At 52.3% G+C, this 26,135-nt stretch overlaps 1 protein-coding gene across 1 annotated transcript in view; it reads left to right on the top strand.

Annotated features, from left to right (window-relative positions):
- The window catches only part of LOC117438667 (hydrocephalus-inducing protein homolog), a 29,666-nt gene that overhangs the window by 126 nt on the left and 3,405 nt on the right, over window positions 1-26,135 (top strand). Inside the window, exons 2-6 of the mRNA XM_034074107.1 lie at window positions 14,811-15,031; window positions 16,687-16,806; window positions 17,415-17,549; window positions 18,100-18,299; window positions 20,051-20,175. Of these exons, the coding sequence (XP_033929998.1) occupies window positions 14,811-15,031; window positions 16,687-16,806; window positions 17,415-17,549; window positions 18,100-18,299; window positions 20,051-20,175 (801 nt within the window). The remainder of the gene's footprint in view (window positions 1-14,810; window positions 15,032-16,686; window positions 16,807-17,414; window positions 17,550-18,099; window positions 18,300-20,050; window positions 20,176-26,135) is intronic.

Genomic DNA, 26,135 nt, shown 5'->3' with positions numbered 1-26,135 from the left:
ATCCAGGTGCCAGCATCAGCTCTGTTCAGCTCCTGATGTGAAGAGAGGTGAGCTCCTGCCAGACTGCAAGAGCCCAGCTTGTGGTGCTGGGGCTGTAAATACAGTTGCATGTGCTCTCCTGGGAGGAAGCCTCCAGGGCTGCTCATGCTTTAGCAGAGGAAAACAAAGAGAAGGAAAAGCAAAGGGTGTGAAATCACCTCTGAAAGGCATTGTGGTGCTTGGGCATCTGAGAGACATGGCATGGATGAGCCATGCCTGAGCACAGCTGCACAGCAGCAGTGATGAGGGCTCATAGGATGCTTCTGACATACTTGTGGACCATGCAAAGGTTTTGGTCTGAACAGACTGACACAATGAGAATGGGTTGAGAGACATTCCAGATCTTGCACACAGTCCTCAAAAGGGACATGAAGCACAAGTGACTCCTTCTCTGGAGCTGCTGTTTTCCCTCTGTGCACACTTGAGAGCCCAGTTTTCCATCCTCAGTGGGATTATCCACATGCAGTGCCTGGATGTCCTGCAGCTGAGCTGGTGACTCTGGGCTTCCACTTTACTGAAGGGTGAGAAATGGGCAGTTTGAGGCATTGATGAATTGTCCCAGGCCGTTATCCCCCTGAGCAGCCTCAGCTGGTGCTCCATCCTCACCCTCTGCCCATTTTCCCAACATCTCTATTTAAGCTCAGGCCAAGGTGGTTGGACTATACTTGAGGATTTCTGGTTTAGCAGGAGGTGTGCACACCTATGAAATCCTTTGATGATCCTTAGACCTAGGTTTGCTCATGGTCTTTCCTAGCAAATGCTGGACTTAAACCTGACCAGGGGATTGATTTGATCTGTTTTAGCTTGGTTGTGAACCTGTCTTGTAATCCCCAGCTTGCTTGTCTTGGCTGCACTTGGCCCAGGTCTCTGTTCCTGCCCTCCTTCTCTTGCTCAGGTACTGTGGGATGGTCCCTGCACACTGTGGTGCTCTCCTTCTGTTCAGTTTAGATAGGTTAGGGAGATAAACCCCTGTGGTACTCTCCAGCCTCCTGCAGGATAGAATCTATCAACCTCTGCACCCAACAGCCCAGCCAGTGCTCACTGTTCTGCCAGTCCCTCTCCATCCAGACCATATCCATGCATGGGCAAAATAGGAGATAGTCTATTCAGTGAGAGAATTAGAGTAATCACTTGAACTTTATGCTCAAGTGTTATTCTCTGGTCATTAGTATCACCTCCATTTCCTAAATGTAGTTGTAGAATGTTTTTGAGTAGGTGCGTGTCCTGGGTTCAGCAGTAGCAGTAATTTTCCTCCTTCTTGGTAGCTGGTGCAGTGCTGTGGTTTGACTTTCGGGCTGGGAACGGTTGCTGATAGCAAGTATGTTTTGAGTTACTGCTGAATGTTTGGTTTGTCCAAGGCCTTTTCTGAGCTCATGCTCTGCCAGGGAGGAAGCAGAGACAGGACACCTGACCCAGGCTAGCCAAAGAGGTATTCCATACCATAGCACGTCATACCCAGGATGTAACCGGGAGAGACCCGGAAGGGCTGGAGCTCTGAGAGGATAGAGGAGGTATCGGTTGGTGCTCGGTCAGGCAGGGTGGGGTGAGTTATGGGTCGGTGGCTGGTGAGATGTTGTATTCTCTTCACTTGTTATTGGCTTTATCACTATTATTTGTAGTAGTAATGGCAGTAGTGATTTGTGTTTTGCCTTAGCTATTAAACTGTGCTTATCTCAACCCGTGGGGGCTACATTCTTTGGATTCTCCTTCCTAATCTCCAGGAGATGGGGAAGCAAGGGGAGGACTGAGTGAACGAGCTGTGTGTGGACTTGGTTTAAACCATGACAGTTCTTTTTGGCACCCAACGTGGGGCACGAGGGGTTGAGATAACAACACATCTGAGCAGATTTATAGTCACTCATCACAATGCTGATTTATTGGCTCTCAGAGTTTTTTCTCTGGATCTCACAGTTTCAGGATTTTGCCAGGTACTTTGTGTATGGATTAGATGTATTTGTGTTTAACAATCATGGGGCTTGGGCTAAAGTTTTTGTTTCACTGTACTTTATGGCAATGACTTGTAATACGGTGGGGCTCTGGCAGCAGTGGGGGATGGACATGGCCGTGGACTTGGACTTGTACCAGGCCGTCCCGCTGCTCTTCACCATCCTTGCCCTTGTCCTCGCCTCCGTCTGCGTGAGGCTGTGTGAAGCCGGGAAGGAGCAGCCCCAGGAGCCGGCAGCACCAGCTGAGGCTGCCAGAGAGAGCGGCCCCGGGAACCAAACGGCTGTAGCTGAGCATCCGGGGGAGGCGGCAGAGGAGCAGAGAGGGGGAGCAGGCGCTGGAAGAGCTGAGTCCTGCGGCCGTTCCGAACCCCCCGACGGCCGAGAGTGTCCCCCGGAAGTCACCCGCCGAGACCCAGCAGGAGGCAGGAGACCACGCAGCACTTCCCAGCAAGGCAGTGGAGGAAGATCCAAACCTGGGAGAAGAGAAGCTGGTGGTGGGAGAGCTGGCAAGCACGGCAGCTACATCAGCCCCAGTGACAAGTGCAGCAGCAGAAGCTGAGAGTTCTGATGGTTTTGAATGGCTTTTGGGTGCTCTTGGGACCTGCCTGCTGATTGTGATAGGGGTCAGCATGGTGGCACACACACAGAGTGTGTTCTACCCACAACCATTTTGTCTGATCCCAAAAGTTAAGCAGAGTCAGGTTTGGGTCTTGTCTAAGGTTAGACAAGGATATAGGGGCACCAGGAGACTGTCCCCAAGGCTGGACAGTCATGAGTGGCAGGGCATGTGGGACAGTATGGCCAGGTATCTGGTCCACTGGGCCCCTCCTGTGCTTTGGAAGCATTGGAAGTGGAAGGCAGCTGTATGGAGTCCCCAGCAGCAAGCTGTAGAACTGCTGAAGGGGACGGTGAATGATTTTGAGCCTGGTGGGCCCAGATATTTCAGGCCATCAGTCCAGAGATGCAACATAGAGATGTCTCATGATCGAGGGGTGGACTTAAGAGTGATGGTGTATTGGAAATGTGGGATCTGGGCATGATGTGAATGGTATGGAATAAGGGGTGGATAATGTCATGGGCTGAGCATGTTTTGAGGGTGTTTTTGTTCAAGGTTTTTTCCAGCCAGGTGGAGGAGGGGAGGCCGGGAGGAAGGAGAGACAGGACACCTGACCCAGGCTAGCCAATGAGGTATTCCATACCATAGCACGTGATGCCCAGGATGCAGCTGGGAGAGAGAGAGCAGGAGGGATGGAGCTCGAGAGGAAAATGGAGGAGGGAGCACGCGGTGCTCAGCCAGGCAGGGTGGAGTGAGTTATGGGTCGGTGGCTGGTGGGTGTTGTATTCTTTTTGCTTGTTATTGGCTGTATCATTATCATTGTGTTAGGCCTTAGCTATTAAACCGTTCTTGTCTCAACCCGTGGGGGCTACATTCCTTGGATTGTCCTTCCTAACTCTCCGGGAGTTGGGGGACTTGGTTTAAACCACGACAGGGGGTTAAAGGAATTCCTTTGCTTAAATAAAAGTATTGTCTTTCTTAAGTACTTAACATGCCAAGGCATCGACTACTGATGAGGGGGAGAAGCAGATGCTTAGTTCTACTGATGAGGGACAAAAGCAGATGCTCAGCTCTACTGGTAAGGGACAAAAGCAGATGCTCAGCTCTACTGGTAAGGGACAAAAGCAGATGCTCAGCTCTACTGGTAAGACACAAAAGCAGATGCTCAGCTCTACTGGTAAGACACAAAAGCAGATGCTCAGCTCTACTGATGAGGGACAAAAGCAGATGCTCAGCTCTACTGGTGAGGGACAAAAGCAGATGCTCAGCTCTACTGGTAAGGGACAAAAGCAGATGCTCAGCTCTACTGGTAAGACACAAAAGCAGATGCTCAGCTCTACTGGTAAGACACAAAAGCAGATGCTCAGCTCTACTGGTAAGACACAAAAGCAGATGCTCAGCTCTACTGGTCAGGGACACAAGCAGATGTTTGGTTGTGCTGACAAGTGGGGCAGAAGCAGACGGGACATGGACCAACCCCAGCACAGCCCCAGCCCACAGGTGAGCTCCTCACCTCTCCGGCTCCTGCCCTTCTCCTGCTCCCTCTGGCCTATGGCCAGGGGACGGTGGCCCAGCAGGGCCTGGCAGCAGGAGGAGCGCCCCGGGGCATGCTGGGAGCTGTAGTGCTGGGGCTGCCGGCGGCCATGTTGGTGCTGGGGCTTGCAGGTTGTGCTGAGGGGAGGGCCGGGGCCAGCGCTGAGGTGAGCGAGCCCCTGTGGAGATGGAGACAGCCCCGCTGTGGGCACAGGCACCGGGCACCCCGACTGCCAGAGCGCCGAGAGCTGCCCCAGCCCGGCCTGCGGCCTGCAGCTGGCCCTGGGCCTGCACAGGAGGAAAGGGGAGAGCACAGAGAGGCAGAGAAAGAAGGGCCTGGGCTGAAGAGGTTCCCTGGCAGGACGGAGAGCGGGAGCTGTGGTGAGTGCCCGGCCCTTGGGGCCGTGTCTGCCTCTCATCTCTCCAAGCTCCCTGCTCCCTTTCCCCTTGCTGTCATTGTCTCCCTTCCCCAGACCTCTCTTCTATTCCTGTGCTGTCCTCCACGTCCCTCTCTTCTCCAAGTCCTTCTTTCTCTGTCTCTCTACCAGCCCCTTCTCCTGCTTGCAGCTCATTCTGTATCCCACCGTCTCTGTCTTTCTCCCTGCCTACTTCTCCTCTCTCTGGCTGTGTCTGCTGCTCCCAGACCCTTCCTCCATCCCTCTGCAGGGCTTCTGATGCTTCTCTTTCTTTCTCCATCCCTCTGAGCTGCTCCTTGCTCCTGCACTTCTCTTTCTCTTAGTTGTTAGTCTTGTTTGTTGCTCTGGTTTTAGAATCCTAGAATAGTTAGGGTTGGAAAGGACGTTCAGATCATCCAGTTCCAAGCCTGTGCCATGGGCAGGAACACCTCACATTAAACCATGTCACCCAAGGCTCTGTCCAGGCTGGCCTTGAACACTGCCAGGGATGGAGCATTCACAAGTTCCTTTGGCAGCCTGTGCCAGCCCCTCACCGCCCTCACAGGGAAGAACTTCTTCCTTATATCTAACCTGAACTTCCCCTGTTTCGGTTTGAACCCATCACCCCTTATCCTGTCACTCTGGTCCCTGATGAAGAGTTGCTCTCCCACATCCTTGTAGCCCCCCCTTCAGACACTGGAAGCTGCTCTGAGGTCTCCATGCAGCCTTCTCTTCTCCAGGCTGAAGACCCCAGTGTTCTCAGCCTGTCTCCATACAGGAGCTGCTCCAGCCCCTGATCGTTCTCGTGGCCTGCTCTGGACTTGTTCCAACAGCTCCGTGTCCTTTTTATGTTGGGAACACCAGAACTGCACCCAGTGCTGCAAGTGGGGTCTCAGAAGAGCAGAGCAGAGGGGCAGGATCACCTCCTTCGCCCTGCTGGTCACGCTCCTTTTGATGCAGCCCAGGACACGGTTGCTTTCTGGGCTGTGAGCACACACTCATGTTCATTTTCTCATTGACTGACAGCCTCAAGTCCTTCTGGACAGGGCTGCTCTGAGTCTCTTCTGCTCCCAACCTGTAGCTGGGATTGCTGGGATTGCTCTGACGCAGGTGTAGGAGCTTGCATTTGGCTTGGTTGAACTTCTTGAGGTTGGCATTGGCCACCTCTCAGGCGTGTCAGGGTCCCTCTGGATGGCATTCCTTCCCTCCAGCGTATCGACCGAACCACACAGCTTGGTGTTGCTAGCAAGCTCTCCCTGGCCCTATTTGTTTTTTACCCACTCACCTTTCCTCTACCCACCACGTCTTTTGATGATCTCTGTCAATCCCGTAGTCCTTACTTCTCTCTGCCCTGCTCCCTCTCCCACTGTTTGCCTCTCTTCTTCTTTCCCTGCTGCTTCTTTCTCCATCTCTGTGCAGATCCCTACCCTTTTATTCTTCTCATGTCTTTCTTCCTTTCTTCCTTTCTTTCTCTCTCTCTCTTTCTCTCTTTCTCTCTCTCTTTCTCTCTTTCTCTCTCTCTTTCTCTCTTTCTTTCTCTTTCTCTTTCTCTCTCTTTCTCTCCCTTTCTCTCCCTTTCTCTCCCTCCTTCCCTCCTTCCCTCCTTTCCCTTCCTTCCCTCCTTTCCCTTCCTTCCCTCCTTTCCCTTCCTTCCCTCCTTTCCCTTCCTTCCCTCCTTTCCCTTCCTTCCCTCCTTTCCCTTCCTTCCCTCCTTTCCCTTCCTTCCCTCCTTTCCCTTCCTTCCCTCCTTTTCCTTCCTTCCTTTTCCTTCCTTCCTTTTCCTTCCTTCCTTTTCCTTCCTTCCTTTTCCTTCCTTCCTTTTCCTTCCTTCCTTTTCCTTCCTGGAAAGCAGCAGCTGGATGTGATAAGGCTTGAAGTAGCTGAAGGTACTATTGGATTGTGTTTTCCCAGTGAGGTTCAGGCCCTGATGCAGCTGACAGAAATGTGGCAGGCCTGGCCATTGAGCAGCTAATGCAGTGCCTGCCCTCGGCTGCCCGGCAGCAGAGAGGGGCACGAACAATTGGCCCCTGCACCCAGAGCCGAAGAGCCAGGAGGGGATACTTCCTGATGTGTCGGCCTTCCCTTTGCACATGAAGGCAGCACGGGCAAGTGGGGTGCCAGGAGGAGCTGTGCTTCAGTGCCCATCACTTGTGAAGCAGCTCGAAGCCCTTCAGAGGCTGCCAGGATCTCTTTTTCAGGGGATATAACCAGCCTTGGATCCTGGGGATCCCCGACTCCGAAAGCCGAGGGGTCGACCTGGAGTCTGCGCTGGAGCTTTCTGCCAGAGGCTCCAGGTAAGCCCATTCTCCCCAGTGTGGTGCAGAGCACATTTCACACCTTGCCCAGTGCGCACTGCCCAAGGGCATGAACTATCTCCTGGTTCATTTGTTCAGAGGCTGTTGTTGCTCAGGGCCCCATCTGCAATTGTTCTTCCTTGGGTCACTGCTGCAGTTTACAATCAGACTGTCCTGTGGGTTGTGCACGGGCCCTGTGGGGCTCCTGAAGGGTGAGTGGGTCCTGCTGAGCACTCCTGGACTCTCCAAACAATGCATCAGCTCATGGATGGCAATCAGGGAGTCTGGGTTGGTGCCATCTTGCCACCAGTGCCCTGCTGTGGTAGTGATTGGCACTTGTTGTTCTTCTACCTTCAGCAGCCCCAGCACAGAAGGATCCTGTGAGAGACCAGGCAAGGCAGAACTGCTGCATTTCCTCTGTCTCCAAGACAGCTCTACCAACAGCTCCTCAGTCACCTTTGGGCAGTGCCTGTCACAGGGGTTGGAGTAGCCTCAGTGCCTGTTGCTGACATTGAAATAGCTGTGCCACCTCTTGCTGAGGTAGCAGTTGTGGTGCCTGTTGTAGGGGTTGGAGTGGCTGCAGTGCCACATATCTTTTATTTGTATATGTGTGTCTGTATATTTCTGTGTGCCCTGTAATGTGATGAGGTGGTGGATTTTTGCTGGAAGCTTCAGCCCAGCCCTGGATCTAGGGCTTTTCTTTAGGGTATCTTAGAGCTGCCTGTGAAGGAGAAGGGGTATTGCAGCCCAGCAGAAATAATGGCAGAATCCCAGCCCCTCCAGCATGTCTTTGAAACCCTCCCACTGTCCCGCACAGCATTAGTCAGTGTCTCTTGCAGGACTGGTCCAGGCACATCTGAATCAATAGGCAGGAGCAGGACTGCAGCAGAAGTAGCATGAGTGCCTGGCAGAGTTGGACTAGGACTAGTAATTGGTAGTGAGGGTGCTAGTGTTTGGTCCAAGTGTGTGGTACGTGACTGTTTGTATGGTGTGAGAACCCTGTGTAAAACCACATTTGGGGTTCCCCAGTGTGTCTGGGATACTCTGCTATCAGGGCAGTAGAATCTCCATGAAGGTTTCATACAACTTTAGGATAATACTGGACAAGAATTGGGAAAAAAGAAACGAAAACAAAGAAACCCCAACAAAACCAAACCACAAAACCTAAGTCAATGAAGAAATAATCGAAGCTTTTGTGCATTCTTTATAAAACAATCTGAACTCATTTGAGGTTGTCTGTTAAGAAGGAGGAAAAGAACTGTTAGAGCTGAACCCAGTGCAGTGATTGGGAGAAAACTCCAGGCACAAACTTGCCAACAAAGTTTTCAAGCTGACAAGCAGGTATTCTTCATTGCGGTGCTGGGAGACACGGGGGAGAGCTCCTCCTGCCGTTGTGTCCCCCTGTTGCTCCACAGGCCATCCTTATGTAGTCGCTGGGCATACATACATAGTCATGAGGCTACGTGTGGATTATGTTGTTTTCCAGAAAGCTCCCCGCATGTGTACAAAAATGTGGTGGTCTCTGAGGGTATTTACTTCTTCCAACAATCTTCATCACTTCTGGCAGAAGTTCTAATCCAGGTCCTGGAAGGATACCTGTTGGTAATAGTAAAATTGGGTATTACAGCACCTAAGGTGCCTGCCCCCTTCCAGCTGGGGGGGGTAGAGTCTCATAAGCATTTTCTCCACATAACCAACACCATCCTTTCCCTTTAGGAATGGGCCACCACTGAACCAGATTACCATCTATATTAATAGTGTGGTTGCAATTTGAATGGTGACCCACATCTGTGGCATTTGAACAAGCATGATCTCCTGCCCTGGTTCCTGGTGTAATACATCTTTTTGCACAGGTGTGATATTTATTACCTGGATTAGGATTAACTATTCCAAATGTTAACCTTTCGTTTGAATACAAATTGCTAGTGTTCACCCACAGATTTGTCCATGAAACAGTGTTAGGAATTGGAACTCCAGTTCATGGGAGTTCCAGGCTTTCTCCTGATTTAGGCAACTGTGCACACACCCAACAGCCACTACGATTAAAAACTTCAGTACCATTTTGCATTAATTTCAGGTATAAATTCTGGTCTCAAGCTTGTGCACCAGTTATCATACGAGTCCAAATTACGACCGACGCAAGTTCATACGTAAGGGTCCTGAAGGTTCCATCTGCCACATCTCTGGTTCTGGTGCTTTCTTTATTCTTGAATACTGTATCTGAGCAGGTTGTTCCTTTATCTTCCCTGCTGTAAAGGTGGTCAGTGATATCTGGTACGTTCCGCTCCACTTCTGCTGTAGAGCATCTCCTGAAAAATTCTTAACATAAACCCAGTCTCCAGATCTGAAAGGGTGAATGGGATAATCCAAACCTCTTGCTCTTGTCCCTGCTACTCTCTTATTTATCTCCTCCAATTCTTTTCCCAGATTGATCAAAAATTGTCAAGAGATAGCCTTCTGCCACTTCCTGAAGACTTCCTGCTTTAAACTGGGACTGTTATGGTCTTCCATATAAAATTTCAAATGGGCTAACCTCTTCTTTTGACCAAGGTTTAGTTTGAATTCTGAATAGAGCCAGTGGTAAACCTTGGTACCAATAGAATTTCATTTCCTGACATATTTTCCTAATTTGTTGTTTGATCAGATGGTTCATCTTTTCTACGTGCTCACTGGCCCGAGGCCTGTATGGAACATGTACTTGCCAATCAACTTCCCCCTGATCCCGGAGGGATGGGAAGGAGAATGGAAAGAGTGTAACTCCCAGGGGCTGAGGTAAGTCCAGTAACTAAGGTATAACACAAACCACTGCTGCTACCACCAATAATAATAATAAGGGAAATAACAAGGGAAGAGAATACAGCTGCTCGTGAGGATCAATGTTTACAGATATGTAAAGGGTGGGTGTCAGAATGATGGTTTTTTTCAGTGATATCCAGGGATAGGACAAGGGGCAATGGGTGTAAACTGGAGCATAGAAGGTTCCATGTGAACGTCAGGAAGAACTCCTTTACTGTGAGAGTGACAGAGCACTGGAAGAGGTTGCCCAGGGGGGTTGTGGAGTCTCCTCCACTGGAGATATTCAAGGCCCGCCTGGACAAGTTCCTGTGTGATGTACTCTAGGTTACTCTGCTCTTGCAGGGGGTTGGACTAGATGATCTTTTGAGGTCCCTTCCAACCCTTGGGATTCTGTGTAAAATGAAGATCTGCCCCTCTGCTCCCAGTGCCCAGAGGGGATGTGCTGGCAGTCAGCACGGAGGTCTCGATCCCATCAGAGCTGTAGAGTCTGACAGAACCTGCATGGCAGAGAGCAGAGGCTCTCGTAAGGGATGCACTGGCTGCCCTGTTTAAAAATCAAAGCCCTGGCTTGGGTTCCAGGCCAGAAGAGCCTCTGCACAGCTGTTGTTTGACAAAACTCCCAGTGTTTTTGGCCAAAGACTTTCAGGTACAAATGCAGTCAAATAGTTGACTAAGCAAAAGACAATCCAGTGGTCCATTCTTGAGCAGAGCAACGATTGCTTTGGGGTTTTGCTTGAGTTCAGACAGTTGTGGCTGTGACATGGTTGTAATGGGCCTGTGAAGGCACCTGCCCGGGGCAGGTAAAGCCACATTCATCTTTGCTTTTATTTCTTGGTGCCTGCTTCAGTTTGGAAGCTCGTTGCACAGCAGGGCTTGTGCCTGCAGCCTGCCCAGCACCTCTGAGCACAGCGTGCGTGCTGCAGGGAGCTGCCCCAGCTGCCTGTCAGCAGCAAGAGATGGGCCTGTCCCTCCAGTGCTTCCCAAGTGATAAATAACCCAAGCTGCTCCTTTCACAGCTTCTGAAGAGCCTGTGGGGCTTCGTAGGTGCTGGGGTTGTGGCCGGTGCTCCTGTGGGCTCAGGTTGAAAGGCACGTCACGGGCTGGGCTTGTCCCCTCCCTGTGTCTCCTGGTCTGATCTTTCTCTCCCTTGCTTCAAATCACAGACCCACGTGCCGGTGTTTGAAGCTGCCCCACAGGAGAAGTATTAGCCCTGCTGTGGATGACCAGCTTGCTGCAAAGGCAGGAGCCCAGGAGCCCAGTCCTGCTGCAAATGGAGCTGCCAGGGGATGTCTGAAGCTGCAGATGCCAACCAAGCTGTGGTGGAGCAGGTAAAGCATGTGAGGGCTGTTGTTTGTCTTGCTCAGGAGAAGGTGGAGGGAAGGAGCACTTGTGGCAGCTGGTGTGGTCCTTGGAGCTGACCATGGGAGGATCCTGCTGGGCTGTGGGTGCTCGGGTGTAAGCATGGTTTGAAATGTGTGTGATGCCAGGAAGTAAAGAGCTGCCATGTGCTCAGGCTCTGAAGGAAGCTCTGTATCTTGGGGGAGGAGAGGAGGAGCCTGTACTCCCTAGGCTGTGGTGTGTCTTGGTGCTGGGTGGCATGGAGAAGGCCCCAGCAGGAGGGAGAGAAGAGCTGGGTGTGAGGGAAGAGAGACTGAGCCCTGCTCTGGCTGCGTGACTTTGACTAAGCCCTGGTCCTGCAGTGTGGGGGTACTGTAGGATGTTTCTGTCCTCAGTATCGTGGTGACTTTGATGGTTTTTAGCTGCCAGTGGAGACATGAGGCCAAGGCAGTTAGGATTAAGGCAGTGTCAGCCCCAGGAACGACTGTTGAACCATTCTGTAGCTGCTGCACAGTTATCAGTGCCCCTGACATCTGTCCCCTTTCCTGTTTAACCTGAGACGTGGTGCCAGTACCTTGCTGAATTGGGCCCGAACCTCCATCCAGAATGCGCCCATCTTTCTGTGCCCTGTCTCCTGGCAGTCACAGCCTCGGTTGCTGCCCTGCTCGTGTCAGAGATTGCCCCTGAACTGTGAGTAACTTCTTGAATGTTCTGAAATTTGCAGCAAGGCAGCTGCTGGGTTAAATGGTTTCACAGTGTGAAGGGAGAAGAAGAGCGAGGAGGCATTACACTTGTTGGGCCCAAGTTACTTCTGTTTTGTTTTAAAAAGTGATGGAGGGAAAACAATTCCTCAGTTCAGATTTGACTGCACAGCTGACGTCAGGGTCTCCAAACTGGGGTATTTGAAATGCTGTCTGGATTTAGGAAAGGAGGAGAGAAGCCTTTGCTTGAGCTCTCCAGTTTTCACCTGGATTCATGGCTGGACATGATGTGGGACATGTTTTGGAGTGTTTCCACAGGCTGGCTGCCTGGAGAGCCAGTTAGCACTCGGGGCTCATCTCCTCCCTGGCTGGTTTGTAAACCCCCAGATGCTGAGTGTTGGTTTCAAAGTGAGGGCTCCACATTCCCCACCAAGCAGACGTGAGGATTTGCTTTGCCTGTGGCCGAGAGTCTCATGGGAAGCTTTTGTTTCTGGCAAAGGCTGTGCTGAAAACGTGTGAGGCTCCTGGCAGCTGAGATGCCCCAGGAAGCTGGGTGGCCTTGGCTGGTGCGTGTGCCCGTGTGCGCAGGCTGAATGGGTACAAAGTGATGGATGGGTGCTCAGCAGGGACAGCAAGAGGGGTCACCCCAAAGGCAGCCTGGCCATGGCTCTGGTGTGAGTGAGCTCCTCCTGGGCCAGCGAAGTAGGAATTAAATGGTTGCTTTGTAGTCAGTGTGGAAGCTTTTTTCTTTACTCCTGCAGCAGGGAAATGATTGGCTCATGTGCAGTGTATAAACCAATTTATCTGCCGCTCACGGAGTGTGAACAACTGGTGCTGTAAGGTGCACTTTAATGGTGCTGCAGCCCTTCAGTGCGGGGCAGACATTGAAGGGGCTGCAGGGATTTGCAAGGCTGTAACTTTAGCAAGGCCCTGCAGTGGCCGTGGAAGCCAGCAGAGGAGAGACAAGGCGGCCGACAGTGATAGCGAGAGAGCTCAAGGCAGGAAGCAGCAGGGTCTCCACTCCAGCCTGGAGCTGGAGAAATCCCAGAGCCACAAGTGGTGGTGGCCTTGGTGTGGAAGTGGTGCGGGAGGGTGAGCACGTTCTTTCCGGGGGGTGTGGAACTCTCCTATTGTGACATAGAGGGAGCTGCTGCTGCTCAATGCACTGAGGCAGGAGCAGGCTTGAGCTACTGTCAGGCTCTGAGCTCTGCTTCGTGGAGGCGCTGGTGAAACCCTGCCCTAGCTGGCAAAGCCAGAGCGTTGAGGAGAGGGGCTGGGCAGCCCAGGTGCCAGCCCTGTCCTTTAGTGCCCAGGTTCCCCTGGCTGTTGGCAGCCCAGCAGCAGTTCCCTGCTGTGCTGGTGGGCAGCATCCCCACCGAGGCGGCTCCTGTCCCTCCAGCTGCCCACAGGTGCCAGCAGTGCGAGGGCATTCGGGAGCCAAGGCCCTGCAGGGAGGAATCCTCCAGGAGAAGCGTGAATCACCCGTGCTGAGGTAGCGTCTGGCCCTGGGCAGGGAGGAGGCAGCTCCATTGGCAGCAGGGATGGGGCAGTTGTGTGATAGCCGCAGGATTTAAACATCCCTGGGCTAAGAGCAGGGCTGGGCAGGTAGAAGGGCTTGAAGGGGCTGTGGAACTGCCGTGCGGCTTGCAGCGATGGTAGAGACTTGGAGCTAGGCTGTAGGTCCTGCAGCAAAGGGAGCCTTGTCTGTGTGAGGTGGGGAGCAGGGAGCCCCGGGGTGGTGGGCTGGAGGGGTGCTGTGTCCTGGGTGCTGGTTTGTGATGCCCCTGCAGGGAGATGTGCCCGATTGCTCCGTTGTGCTCCTTTCCTGCTCCTCTGGGAGGCTGGTCCCTGCGGGCTCTGGGGCTGTGGAAGAGCCTTGCTCCAGGGCTCAGGGGATGCTGCTGGGCTGGCCGGGCTGTGCAGGTTGGAAGCCCTCTGGAAATAAGCGTTGTGGGGGTGACGACAGGATTCGTTTCAAGTGAAGTGAAATCACAGTTTGGAGAATTGGGACGAATGAGGCAGTTAAGAGCCGGTAATAAACCCTGAAATCAGATGAATGTTGGATCATCCCCATGAGGTTTCTCCCCTGACAAGCAGTTCTTTCCAGCTTTAAAGGCCAGCTCTTGCTGCAGCAGGTCCTCCTGAGCAGAGGCAGTGCAGAGCTCTGGTGTTTGTTGCAAGAACAAAAGGAACCGGTAGCCTTGTTTCCTGAAGCTGCCAAGGGCCCAGCACCACAAACACCGTTTGTGCCGTGCTGTAGCTGTCTTGGGCGTAAAGGCATGAAGTGATTGCCTTGCGTGCAGGGTGTGGGGAAGAGTCGAGGGGCAGGGAATGGCCATCTTTGCCTAGATGCTGTCTTGCTGTGTAGAGCAAGTGCACACAACAGAGGTGCTGTGGAACACAGGGAAGCAGGAGGGAATATCCTCCTGGATTTTCCTTAGATTTGAGCTAATTGCTCCTGTGCCTTTGATGGTTTCCTGCTTCTTTCCTGCTGTGGCAGCCTGGAATGCCTGTAGGGAGCCTCGAGTTTGGGTGTTACCAAGTGACAATGAGGGCATCCTTCTGCATGGAGAAGTGCTCTTGGGCAGTGGGGTGGTTTCCTGCCTGGAAGGAGCCGTTTTTGCCAGCTAATCTTTGTAACTTCAAGCAGGCAAAGTAGCCTTGAGAAACTCTGGTTCTTAACCAGAGTCTTGAGCTCTGTGCTGAGTTAGTTAGAAACATCAGCAGGCTCCTTGCAGAAAGGGTGAGAAGTGCCAGCAGCCCCTGGTGTGTCTCCGTGGCTGGTGGGACTGCACCCAGAGCAAAAGGCTGTTTTGGCTCAGGGGCTGTCTGTTGTGGGGTTTTACGTCTATGAATGGAGCCTAAATGTGGTCTAATGATGAGTGAGGGTGGGGAGGGCCTGCGTTCTGCGCTTAGGAAGGATGCCAGAGGCTGGAGACACGACTGTGTCCTTTGGGTGTGCCAGGAATGGCGAGGCCCTGGCACAGGTTGCCCAGAGAAGCTGTGGCTGCCCCATCCCTGGCAGTGTTCAAGGCCAGGTCGGATGGGCCTTGGAGCAGCTGCTCTAGTGGAAGGTGTCTGTGGCCATGGCAGGGGGTTGGGAGTGGGTGAGTTTTAAGGGCCCTTCCCTAAGGTTGTGGGTTCCAGGCTTCCATGGGTGTGGGGTTTTAAGGTTCTGGGGTTGTGGATTGTCCAATTGTTGCTTCTTCCAGGTGAGCTCTGCGACATGGCCAGTGGCAAGACCCCCCGGCCCATGAGGTCCTCCAGAAGGGCGGATGGATTCCAGAGCAGAGTGGTAGCATCTCGTAATCCCAAGCTGGTCAGAGAGGCAGAAGAGTCTCTCAGCAGCAAGCAAAGGCTGGTGAGGCCTCGGGAGATGAGGCGGCCCCGGACTGCCCAGCTTCGGGACATGGGTGAAGTCTCCCATCAAAAGGTAGCCTTTCCATGGCCTTTTCCTTGCTGTTTGATGTGCTATTTGAAGAGGGCACGTGCTTGTGGCTGATTTGCCTCCAGCTCACCCAAGCAGCTTGATGATTAGGTCCTGTTGTCATTTCCGACTGGTGGTGGTGGAGTTCTTTCTGCTGGGGGAAAGGCAAAACATGTGTTTGCAGTGAGCCATTGAAGTCCTGATCTGCAGGAAGCAATGGAACCTGTGCTGCAGTTGGTGGGTTTTGCTGGAGTTGAGCTACCATCGCTAAAGCTACTGGGGGTAGGGCTGGGGCAGGACACAAGGGCAGGAGCTGCTGTTTCTCACCCTGCTGTTCAAAGAGCCACCTCTGGCTTTGGTGTAGTCAACTGCCACGTGCTTGGGGTCACAGGACTCCCTCAGTGGTGGCAGTAGTGGCCTTTGAAGGCTGAGGGCCTGTGGCAATTACTTAAGCTGTAAGAAACCCAATTGCGTCAATGCATGAATGGGTTGGAAGAAGGCGTGGGAGCCTTCCAGGGTGTTTGAGTTTTCAGGCTGCTGGATAGCCAGGGAATCGCCCTGGGCAGAGGAGAGTGGATGCGCTTTCCCTGGATCAGTGCTCTCTTAGATGGATGTTTAAAGCTGCTTTTCTTGCAGGACTGCTCAGTGTAACAGCCAGTCCAGGTGGGTGGACGACTGAGGTAGGCTGTTGAGCAGAGTGTTGCCAGCAAGTGAGCTGTAGCACATCAGTTCAGGGTTGCCCCAGACAGCACACGAGGTGGGAACACGTAAGACAGGCGCCCAAATAACTGGCAGTGCTACAGCTTCTGGCCTCAGCCTGACCGTGGCTTTTGTGGGGCAGCAGGAGACCTGCCTGTGTGTCTCGAGTGGCAGCAGTGCAGCTGGGAGAGGGGAGACCAAGCAGGGAGGAATTATCTCCAAGTAAAGCCTCTGCTGGGTCAGCATTTGTTCGTGTGTACTTTTCAGAGCTGCTTCTGCAGTGCTGTTAACTAAACCAGCAGTAATAGAATACAGTGAAGCAGCAACTTAAAGCTCCTGGGGAGAGGGGATATGAATTGCAGCCTAGCTCAAGTTGCCCAGTAATGCTGGGGAAAGAGCTGAACTTCATCCCCATCCAGCATTCACCTCATTTATCTGTTTCCCAACTGCCCTGTTACTTTCTTGTTGGCCTTTCCTCCCTGGTACTGGTGTCTTCCGCCTGGTTTCTTGGCTCTCCATCAAAAAAGATATGTGGGATGTGTGGGACTCAGTGTCGCTGTCCCAGAGGGAAGTTCACCCGCAACTTGTTTCCTGTGGAGGCTCATGGAAACTGCTGGGTTTTGCTTGCTCCCCGAGTGCTGGTGGCTGTTCCAGCAAGTGTCTGGAGTTGAGCGAGCAGCTTAGCAGAGGGCTCTGCTGGAGGTGAGCGCTGCTTTGCCTGTTGGAGAAGGCAACCTGAAGAAAGAGCCTCCAAAAGAGCTTCTTAGCTTGAGGCTGCTCAGCATGGTCCAGAACCCTTTGCTGAGCTGAGAGCAGAGGTGGGTGAGCTGCCATCTCCTAGCGTGAGCTGGGCAGATGTAGTCACCAAGAGACTGTATTTACTGGAGATGAGTGTGGGATCTTCCTTCGTTAATCTTTCTCCCAGCAGCTGAAGCTCTCTCTGCTCTGTCTTGCATCTGCAGTTCTCAGCCGTTGAGCGGGACCAGAGGTCGTTCCAGCCTTTCCCATCCGAGGTGGTGTTTGAGAACTACATTCCCCACCAGTTCTACATAGCGTCGCTAGCTCTGAGGAACAAAGACAGGGTAAGTGCTGGGCTGTGGAGGTTGAGCACTGGGCTGGAAGAGGAGAGCAGTGGAATTCACATGGTGTGCAGCAGAGCAAGTTCCCTGCTGCAGTGCAGCGCATGCAGAATAAAATGTCTCACCAGCGTCATTCTGCAAGATGGGGGAAATGTTCCCATGGTGGGGATTCTGGTTTTGGCCGTGCACTGGTGGTATCTACCCAAAGGAGCTCTTTGAGCCAGCATGCTTCCCTTGAAAGCCCTGGAGTGATGGGATTGTCGAGGGCTGTGCAGTTCTTGCCTGCTGTCATGCTTTACCTCGAGTGTGCACCGTGTCCTGGTGGCTCTTTGGTCAGTCTTGGTTTCTGGCAGGCCATGTTTTCCTCTCTCAGCCTGTTCAGCCACCTGTGTGCAAGTGCCTGTCAAAGCACAGGGAAGAGCAGTGGAAAGAGGCTAGCTTAGCAGGAGCAGTTAAAGGGGATTCAAGTCCAGCCTTGTGTGTTCTGTGCGTGTACCTTCAGAGCTAAAAGTGTTTTGGGAAGGTGGTAAGGAGGCTGTCACGTGGCCTGTCCTGGTCCCTTCTCAAGTTTCCCCAAGTGACAAAATCATAGTTGTGTGTCTTTCGTGCAGGTTCCTCGTCTGCTGAATGTCATCCTGGGGAACTCTCCTTACTTTGAGTTGATCAGCCCGAGTGATGAGGACTATAAGGTAGCCCCGGGCACGTCTTCAACCTACCGCATCCTTTTCCGACCTGATGAGAACAAGGTGAGAGTGGAGGTCCTGAGAGATGATGCCTTGAGGGGAAGGTGAACCTGCAGGGCTGGATTCCAAAGCAGGCATCTGGTGTGGGTTTTGAAGAAGTGTCCTGGGTTCAGTGGGGTTGCACTGGATCTAGACCTGGGGGAGACTCTTTGCTGGTGCTGAAGGTTGTGCTCCCATAGGCTGGAGGCTCTTGCCTCTTTCAGGCTCTTTTGTCCTTCAGTGGTGGAATATTTAATGGAATGTCTGTTGGCTTGAGGGCTGAGAGTCTGCTGCCTGTGCATGGCCTTTTACTCATCTTGTGTTTGCTGCTTAAATGTAGTTGAATAGTCTGTCCTATCCTCAAGCAGCATGCCTCTAGAAAACTACAGAGGATCTGCCCCATGGTCCCTGGCTGCCCCTGCTTGTGAAATAATCTGTAATGAAAGGCCATGAAGGTAAAAAGTGCGAGTACATTATCGAATGCTACTGTGAGAGTCACAGAAACCAGCAGCAGTTCTTCTGGCACGGGCATGGTGCTAAAGGCACTGTGCTGAGCTTGTTTCTTTCCCTGCAGGATTATTTTGAGGAGCTTATCATCATCACAGAGAGGGAGAAGTTCTTTGTGCCTATCCGAGCCATAGGTGCCCGAGCCAGCCTGGACTTCCCTGAGCAGCTGAACTTCTCCGAGTGTCCAGTCAGGTTCAGCACCCAGAAGACTCTGCTGGTGCGCAACGTGGGGAAGCGGGAGGCTTGCTACAGCATCACCACTCTGAGGTAAAGGAGCTCATCTCTTGTGCAAAACGCTGTTGTGTGCTCATGGAGTTGTAAACAGTGAGAAAAAGGAGGCAGAGCATCTGAGGTGCTGGATATGGGCAGGACACGTGGGGTTTGCCATTACTTACGGTGTTTTGAGAAAGCTCTGCAAGCAAGTTTTACAGTGCAGTGATGTCTCCAAGGCAGCATCTTGCAGATCTGATGCTGTTGGATTGGAAGAGCCAAGGTAGGAAGGCAGCTGGAGTGCTGCAGAAGGTGGTGTGTGGCAGAGGACAGCTCGAGGGGCTCAGGTCACGGAGCCCAAAGGCAGCATCAAGAAATGGGCAAGCAATGAGCTGGAGAGAGGCACTGAAGAGTTGATCAGCAGCTGTGTCTATATTAGCAAGCAGAGATCATAGATGAAAGCAATTGCTATGGAGGCCCTGGCAATAAGAGTGTGTGGTCCAGGGCCTTTGTTTTCCCATGGGCTTGGTCTGGTGCCTGGGACCAAATATGCCTAAGCAGAATGAGCTCTGAAGTGAAGAGGAGCAGGTGGTGGCTTCAGAAGTGGACTACCAGAAAGCTAAGGAGGGAGCAGGTGAAAGATGCTCCAAGTGCCTGGTGCATTTGCAAAGGGTTGGGGGCCTTTTCTCCTGGAGCTGCCTCTCTCCCACATTTCCTGGAGAGGGCTCAAGTAGCTGAGTAGCTGGTTTGCACCCTTGTGGTCACAAATCACCTTCTGAAATGGTTCCATACCACTAGGAACCAAGCACACCCGTCTCTGGGAGGCCACAAGTTCACGGTAGTCTGGTGGTCCCGTCATCAAATGCCTGAGGTGAACTGTGTTGCAGACAGCCTGTCCTGTTCCTGTTGGTCTCAGAAGCCAGTCACTGGTTTTCCAGTTTGCTGCACTGGAGAGGGGAATGTGTTTGTGACACTGCATCCACAAGGCAGGCGGTTCAGTTGGCTGGGAGTTGAGAGTTGCTTGGTCCCAGAGGTCTCAGCGCAGGAGCTGAGGTTAAGAACGCACCAAAGACCTGCTGCGTCTCAGTTGGTGCACCTGAGCTGCTTCAGTTTCTTCTCCAGGAAACGGGATTCAGAAGACTTTCAACTTGTCTCCTGTGAAACACGAGGGTCTGAGAGGAGCTTCTGCCAAAGGCTGGCAAGGCTGTTTAAGCAGGCTTCTAGGGTGCTCTTTAAGCAGGCTGCTGCTTTTCCCTGTGGAGCTCCATGGGCAGGAACTTGTAAATCACTGTACAGTTTCCTTCTGGGATTTCCAGGCCTAGTTGTCACCACCACAATAAGTACCTAGTGAAGTCTAGCATCTATTTGCAATGCACTTGCCAACTACTCTATTGGATGACAGAGCATGTGTTGAGAGCTCCTTGACAAGGGTTTTAAGAGTTCCCGAACTTCAGCAATGAACTATTTCAGTCCCGATTTGCAATAAAGAAATGGGAAGCATTACAAAAGTTTAAGTGAGCTACACAAAAACCGTAGAATTGTGAGTAACTGGATGGCAGAGGTGAAGAGCTGAGAACTGTGTGCAGAGGATGGGGGGCTGAGGTCATGTTATACCACGGGATCCTCTGCAGGGTTCTTCTGCATGGGATTCTTCAGCAGGGAGAGTCACCCGCTCTGTTTCTGGTCCTGGATGCTCTGGTTTTCTTGTACCGCCTGTGGTTTGCTTGCTCCTTGCTTGCACAAGAGAGCTGAAGTGAACTAGACTGCAAAGTTAACGGAGGGCCCAGATCTCTCTCTTTGTGTTGCAGCCCCTTCTCTGTGGATCCCTCCATTGGGACTCTTGGCGTTGGAGAAGCGATGCAAGTCACGGTGGAATTTCACCCACCAAAGACCGGTGTTTATACAAGTCCCATGATTGTTCACTATGACACTGGTAAGTGCTTGGTGCACCCTCGGTGTGTCCTTCCAAAGAGAGCAGTGTCTGCCATCATCGTCTGATGGCTTCATTGTCCTGTTGAATAGACTCCTTCACGCTGGGTAGAGCAAAGCTTCCATGCTGGCTGCCAGATATTGTTGTGCTGGAATATTTCAGCCTGTAACAAGGCAGCAGATCTTCCCAAGCACAGTGCACAGGGGGTGATGGGGAATATTCTGGGTGCTCCATTGGGGAAGAAGGCATAGCAAGGAGCCTGATTGAAAAGGAGATGGCTTTTAACATGCAAGAGAGCTGTCTGAAGAGCCTGCAACTTGTCCCATAGATCTCTCCTGACTGGTCATTGCTTTTCATCCCGATGTGTTGTGTTACAGTTCCTGGCAGGGCCTTTGAGGTAGAGACCCTCTTCATGTGATGTGATGCATGGGTACAGTGGGTGCTCTGCCGAGAGCTGGGCCATGGTGAGGTCTTGTGACTGTGAGGAGCAGTGAGTGTGGCAGCAGTAGCCATTAGGTGCTCTGAGCTTTGCTGTAGCCTGGGAATGATTCTGTAGAACCCCCCTAGTGAGCAGCAGTTATTTAATGGTGAGGCTTAGGAAGAAGCTGCTGCTAGGGGCTGGAGTCAGTAATGTGAGGGTGTAATGATGTCTGCAGGTAGGTGGGTGAACAGGACCTTGCAGAAACCCTTGGGAATGGCTGTGCTGCTGTGCGTGTTGCTCTGATGCTGGAAGTCTCCAGCTTTCCAGCGGACACTTACCCTAGTGAAGGGACTCACTTCTCCAGTGGTGAAGTGGTAACAGCAGCACGTTTGACAAGGAGAATGTGCTGGCAGTGGTGAGGCACTTGGCTGTGAGAGCAGCAGGAGCAAAAGAAGGAGTTGGCAGATGTATCCGAGGGCCCCATAGCACCCTGTTGAGTGCAGAGCTCAGCACAGAAGCTGCTCTGTACTTGCCATTGTTCTTTCTGCCCTTGTCCATTTCATTTCAAATGTTCCCGCTTGGTTTCTGAGATGAGAGCTATGGCCAATATTTGAGGAGCAGGAGATGAGGATGACACGAGAGTGGGGGCATCTGCTTGCCTGCAGGAGAGCCTGGGCAAGCCATGACTGAGGTGGGCTCCTCAGCGTCACTGAGTGACTTGGATGTAGAATTCCCTGTGACCTGAGTGGGATGGCAGCCCAAAGGGCACCCGGGCACATCTGCAAAGTCCTCACTGTAAATGCTGTCACCTTGGGGATAAAATCTCCACAAACACCCCCCAAAATAAGGTGCCTAAGGTGGTGCCAGGACATCCTCATGCCATATCATGTGCAGCTGTCAGGATACGATAAATGTCCTGATGTGGGGAACTGCTGATGCAGCTCAGAACTGCAGCTCTTTTCTCCTGTTGCCTGCAGATTGCCCCGTTCCTTGTACTTCCATCAGCAAGTGAGATGAGCCAAGACTTTGCCTTTGCTTTGTTCCAGGTGAAGATGTTCACAAAAGCCTCTGTGAACAGCTGTAAATGCCGACATCAGGCTTGACAAGAGCTCCTTGACAATTGAGAAGACTTCCCTCATGCTGTCAAAGCAAAGATCCCTGGTCATCCACAACCAGAGTGGCATCACGGCCCACTTCCAGTGGAAGCGTTTTGTTGATGAGGAAGAGGAGGAGCGGCAGAAGCTGAGGTTTGTTTGAGAGATTCCTCCAGCAAGATAGATGCCCCAGGGGAAAACTAACACACAGCCTCAGAGGGCTCCTGGGGCTTTTGAAGGGGATTAGGGCAGACAAAGCCATGCACAGTGTGGAGCTTAACCCTTGCCATTCCAGTCCCACCCGTGCTACAGCTGAGGATGATGTTTTGGGGAGAGAAGGTTGATTGCAATCACTGGCTTGCCTCAGAGGGCAAATTCACGTTTGGGAGCCACAAACTATTGAGTTCAGAGCTGCATGCACTGCGGAGGGTCCATGAGACTGAGGCAGGTGTCAGCACTCGGTACCTGGGACTGCACTGAGCAGTAGCACTGAAGAGCTGCAGGTGGCACAACTCTTATGAGACTCAAGCAGTTTCTTCTTTGCTAAGGTGTCAGGCTCCTTTTCCAGCCACACGCAGGATACAGTGCTCGGTTGGCCCAGAAGGTGGAGGCCGTCCTGCTGTAGGCTGGGGAATTGCCTTCCAGCGTCCTGGTTTCTGGCCCAAGGAGGTGTTGTCTGGCCTTGCTCCTCAGCTGGGCAGATGTGGAGGGGGGAGGGCTGTGCAGGGAAGGGAGGGCAGCCAGGACTTGGAAGTGCTTTTGGGCTTCAGCAACCTGTGTCATCCTGGTGGTGAGAGATGGGGCAGGTTCTTCCAAGGGTGCCTCTGGTGAAGCTTTGAAATTGCCATTTCAGGCAGCAGAGAAACACTGACAGCCTGGGGGATGAACTGGAAATGAGACTTAAAGCTTCTGTGACTTGGGGAATCCTTGTGCGACTTTTCAGGCTCCCAGTAAGGAGCAACCACTGTGCAGCACTGCTCCCCTCTCATCTCCTGCTTGTGATCTCTAACCACTAGAATGATTTCTGCTGCAACCAGCAATAAAGGCAGAGGTTAACTGCATTGCATCTCTGCAGAGGAGGCCAAAATGAGGGAAAAGATGAGGTGGTTCGAGTCTCAGCGTAGGGTTTTGCATTCAGAGATGCTGACTTCTTTCCTGGGTGATGCTGGGCAAAGTCCCTTCCTCTCTTGGCACCTCTGTTTTCATGCACAGAAACCCATTTGTGTCACTGAAGTGGTGGGATGCCAAACCCATTGGTTTGCTTTGGAAGTGCACCGGGATCCTCTGGCGCAAGGCAGTGCAGATACTGTCTCCTCATCCTTGTGGGTGCAAAAGGGGAGGGGAAAAGTGTGCTGCTGGTAACATGCAGCTGAAACCTGGTTGCTTCTCCCCTCCCAGTGCAGGAGGCTTTTTCTTGAGGGCTGCCAGCTTTAAGAAACCTCTGATGAGCTTGTCAGTGAGGAGTAAAACTCGCTGCTGTGCTGGAAATAATGGGATCCGTGGGGGAGCCTGTGTCTCAGGGTCAGCCCGTGCTGAGCTGCTGCTCTTCCTCACCAAGTGCTTTGCTGGTCGTGCACGGACACGACAGGCTCTGCAAATCTGCTGCTTCTTCAATGATCTGCTTGGTTCGTCTTTCCCATGGCACAGGCTGCAGAGGACAGGAAGAGGACAAGCTGGTTGATGTTCCTAAGGAGCACGGGGTGGTCCCCCTTCTCAGAGACACCCTTCCCTTCCCGTCTGCACCTCCCAGAACAGGGGACAGAGGTGCAGGGAGACTCCACGCCTTTCTGCAGTGATATTTTCACCATTGTGCCCATGGTAAGTGATGGCTGAGAACCTCCCTTCCTGCTCCTTCGTCCTTCTCCTCTCTGAATGAGGTCCCTTGGCAGATCCCACGTCAGCTGCTCCATGTGCCAAGAGAGGAGACATCAGGTTTCTGGTGAGGCTGGGGAGCTTGTTTGCAGAAAGCATTTCTGAGCAGCAGCAAGAGCCGACCCCAGCTGGGCTCTGCTGCAAGGGCTGTGACTCAAGGGCACTTCTGAGTGTCCTCACAGTGTTCAGAGGTATCAGTTATTCTCTGTAAGGACACATTTCCATGTAGCGCATGGGGGTGAAGAAAGGCCACTGGTGCACTGTTAGTTTTCACATCCTGACCTGCAGAATGAAATGGTCTCCTGTGGAAAGGAGTTCCAAAATTGATCCCAAGTTTAATCGGGGGGACAGCAATCCATTCCTAAAACCTGATGTATACCACATCTGAGTCTCCCTTCCAGTGCCGTCTGTGAGCCTGGACACGAGGCTTGGCAGGTTAAACAAGCTTTTTGAGTTCTACTGCAGATAGTAGAGAAACTGCTCACTTTCTGTGATGCAAGCAAAACCCCATGTCCTTCAATCACCAGAGCCGTTGTTGTGGGTATTCACATGGTCTGAGCTGAAGAATGGCTGCTGTCTGAGCAGTGCAACATCCCTTCTCATCTTGGAGTGAAGCCTGGAATAATCCCAACCTCTTCTTTCTTTCCAGTGGGTGAAACTAGTTTTATGATTTTTGATTTGTTTTTTGAGGAAGGGCTGCTGTTCTCTTCTGGCTTGCTCCTGCAGCGCATGTAGGCTGAGAGCCACCAGTGCCAGCACAAGTGGCGTCTCACAGCACTGTAGCTGGCAGCAGCACGAATTGTGAGCAAGAGACTGTGTCCAGAGCAGCAGGGACTCGGGGAGAGTGGGAGCTGCTGACTGAGCCTTCAGAGCATCCTGTGGTGTGGTGAGAGCTGGTTCTGGAGTGTGCCCCAGGGCTCCTGCTTCATTCCATTTGCTGTGTCCTCCCAATGAGCTTAAGCTGCTCTTGAGCTCCTGAGGTGCATTAAGGGGAGGTCTGGAATTGTGGCTGAGTCCGTCCACATCAAGATGCGATGATGCAGAGACGTGAAGTGTAGCTTGGCCCAAGCTGTGATGGAAACCTTTACCTAAATGGCTTGTTCCTGTTTACATGTTTGCTCTAGGGCTGAATCAAAGCAGGCTGCTACAGGATCCTCTCCCCTGGTTGTCTTGTGCAGTGTTATCAGTCTCTTGATTTCCCATGAATTCCATTCTTTTATGGATACAATCCTTTTCCCTGGAGAGTCTTGCTCTTGAGCTGCTTAAGTCTGGGTTCAGTTCTCTTGGGATGGAGCTATGAATGCAAGGCTTCCATTGTGGGTGCTGTGATTCAGGATTGTTCTGAGAGCTGTGCTGATCCTAGAAAAGGAGAGGCTTTAGTGCTAGCCCAAAGCTTTTTCCTCAGGTGCCTTAGAGAAGTGTAATCTGGCTGTGCCTTGGGACCAACATCATCACCTTGGATGTATGGAGATGTGTCCTTGTGATGAATCGTGTGCCTCACTGGATGGCTTTGTGGTGCTTGGTGCCCAAGGCATCAATCCCTGGCAATAGTGTGTGTGCTGCCCCTCCTCTGATTATCTTGTAACGGAAGTCATGGCACGTTCCCCAAAGCTCTAAGCTCCCTCCTGCACTAGTTAAAGAGTGTGTACAGATGCTGCCAGCAGTCAGAGTGTGGTCTCGTATGGAGCAAATCAATGCCCCCAGGGCCTTGAGGCACGTACAGGGGGGAAGTAACCCTGCGGGCTTCTCCTTTGCACATCCTCCCTTTTTGAGATGCACCTTTGCAGTGTTCTCCATGTTCTGCTGAAGGCTGTACTTTTTGTTGCAGTGGCATCTCCAGGGTTGTGAGTTGAGTTTTTGGTTATCTGGGCCGGGATCAACTGCAGAGTCAGACAGATGCCTTGGAGGCACTGAGCATGCTCCAGCTGCCCTGGCTAGAGGAATGGGGATGCAGGAATGGGAGAGTCCGGGGCGCAAGGGCTTTGTGTCATGGGCAGTGTCTCCTGTCCCACATGGGCTTTGTGCAGGTTTTGAAAGACTCCAAGTGACTTTACTCTTTCAGACTTTTGCAGTTACTGGCAGTTTGTTGTTTGAAAAGGTTCTTCTCTGCCTGTCCTTGCCATGTTCCTCCTGACTCAGAGCAGGTTGTGCATCAGGGAACTACTTGCAGCTGCAGGCCAATAACTTCCCATTTTGTAGCTCTTTAATTTTTGTGGGGCTGTCCCCTAAGCTGTCAGTGCTGTGTCATTGGCAGAACCGTAGCTAGTAAATATTGATGCTGCAGGAGTGCTGGAGGCTCCAGTCAGTTCAGCTCTTCTGGACAAAGTTCCTGAGAATAGCCAGAGGCAAGTGGAATCAGAGCCTGGCTGTGCTGATAGAAAAATGACTCTGTTCTTTTTATCTGCTTCCGTCAACTCAATATTGAATTCCTGTAGAGCGTTTTACGGTTGCCAGAGGTTTAGCTACTTACGTGCAAGTGTATTTGTAATGCTAGGGCCTGAAGGGCTGTACGAGGTGCCTTGCTTAAGGCAGTTGAGGAGAGTGGAAGCCTATAAAACCAGGGGTGCCTGCTGAAA

Source organism: Melopsittacus undulatus, unplaced genomic scaffold, assembly GCF_012275295.1.
Source record: "Melopsittacus undulatus isolate bMelUnd1 unplaced genomic scaffold, bMelUnd1.mat.Z mat_scaffold_55_arrow_ctg1, whole genome shotgun sequence".
NCBI classification, from domain to species: domain Eukaryota; kingdom Metazoa; phylum Chordata; class Aves; order Psittaciformes; family Psittaculidae; genus Melopsittacus; species Melopsittacus undulatus.
The sequence above is the reverse complement of the archived record's forward strand: the minus strand, read 5'-3'. Positions and strand labels throughout refer to the sequence as shown.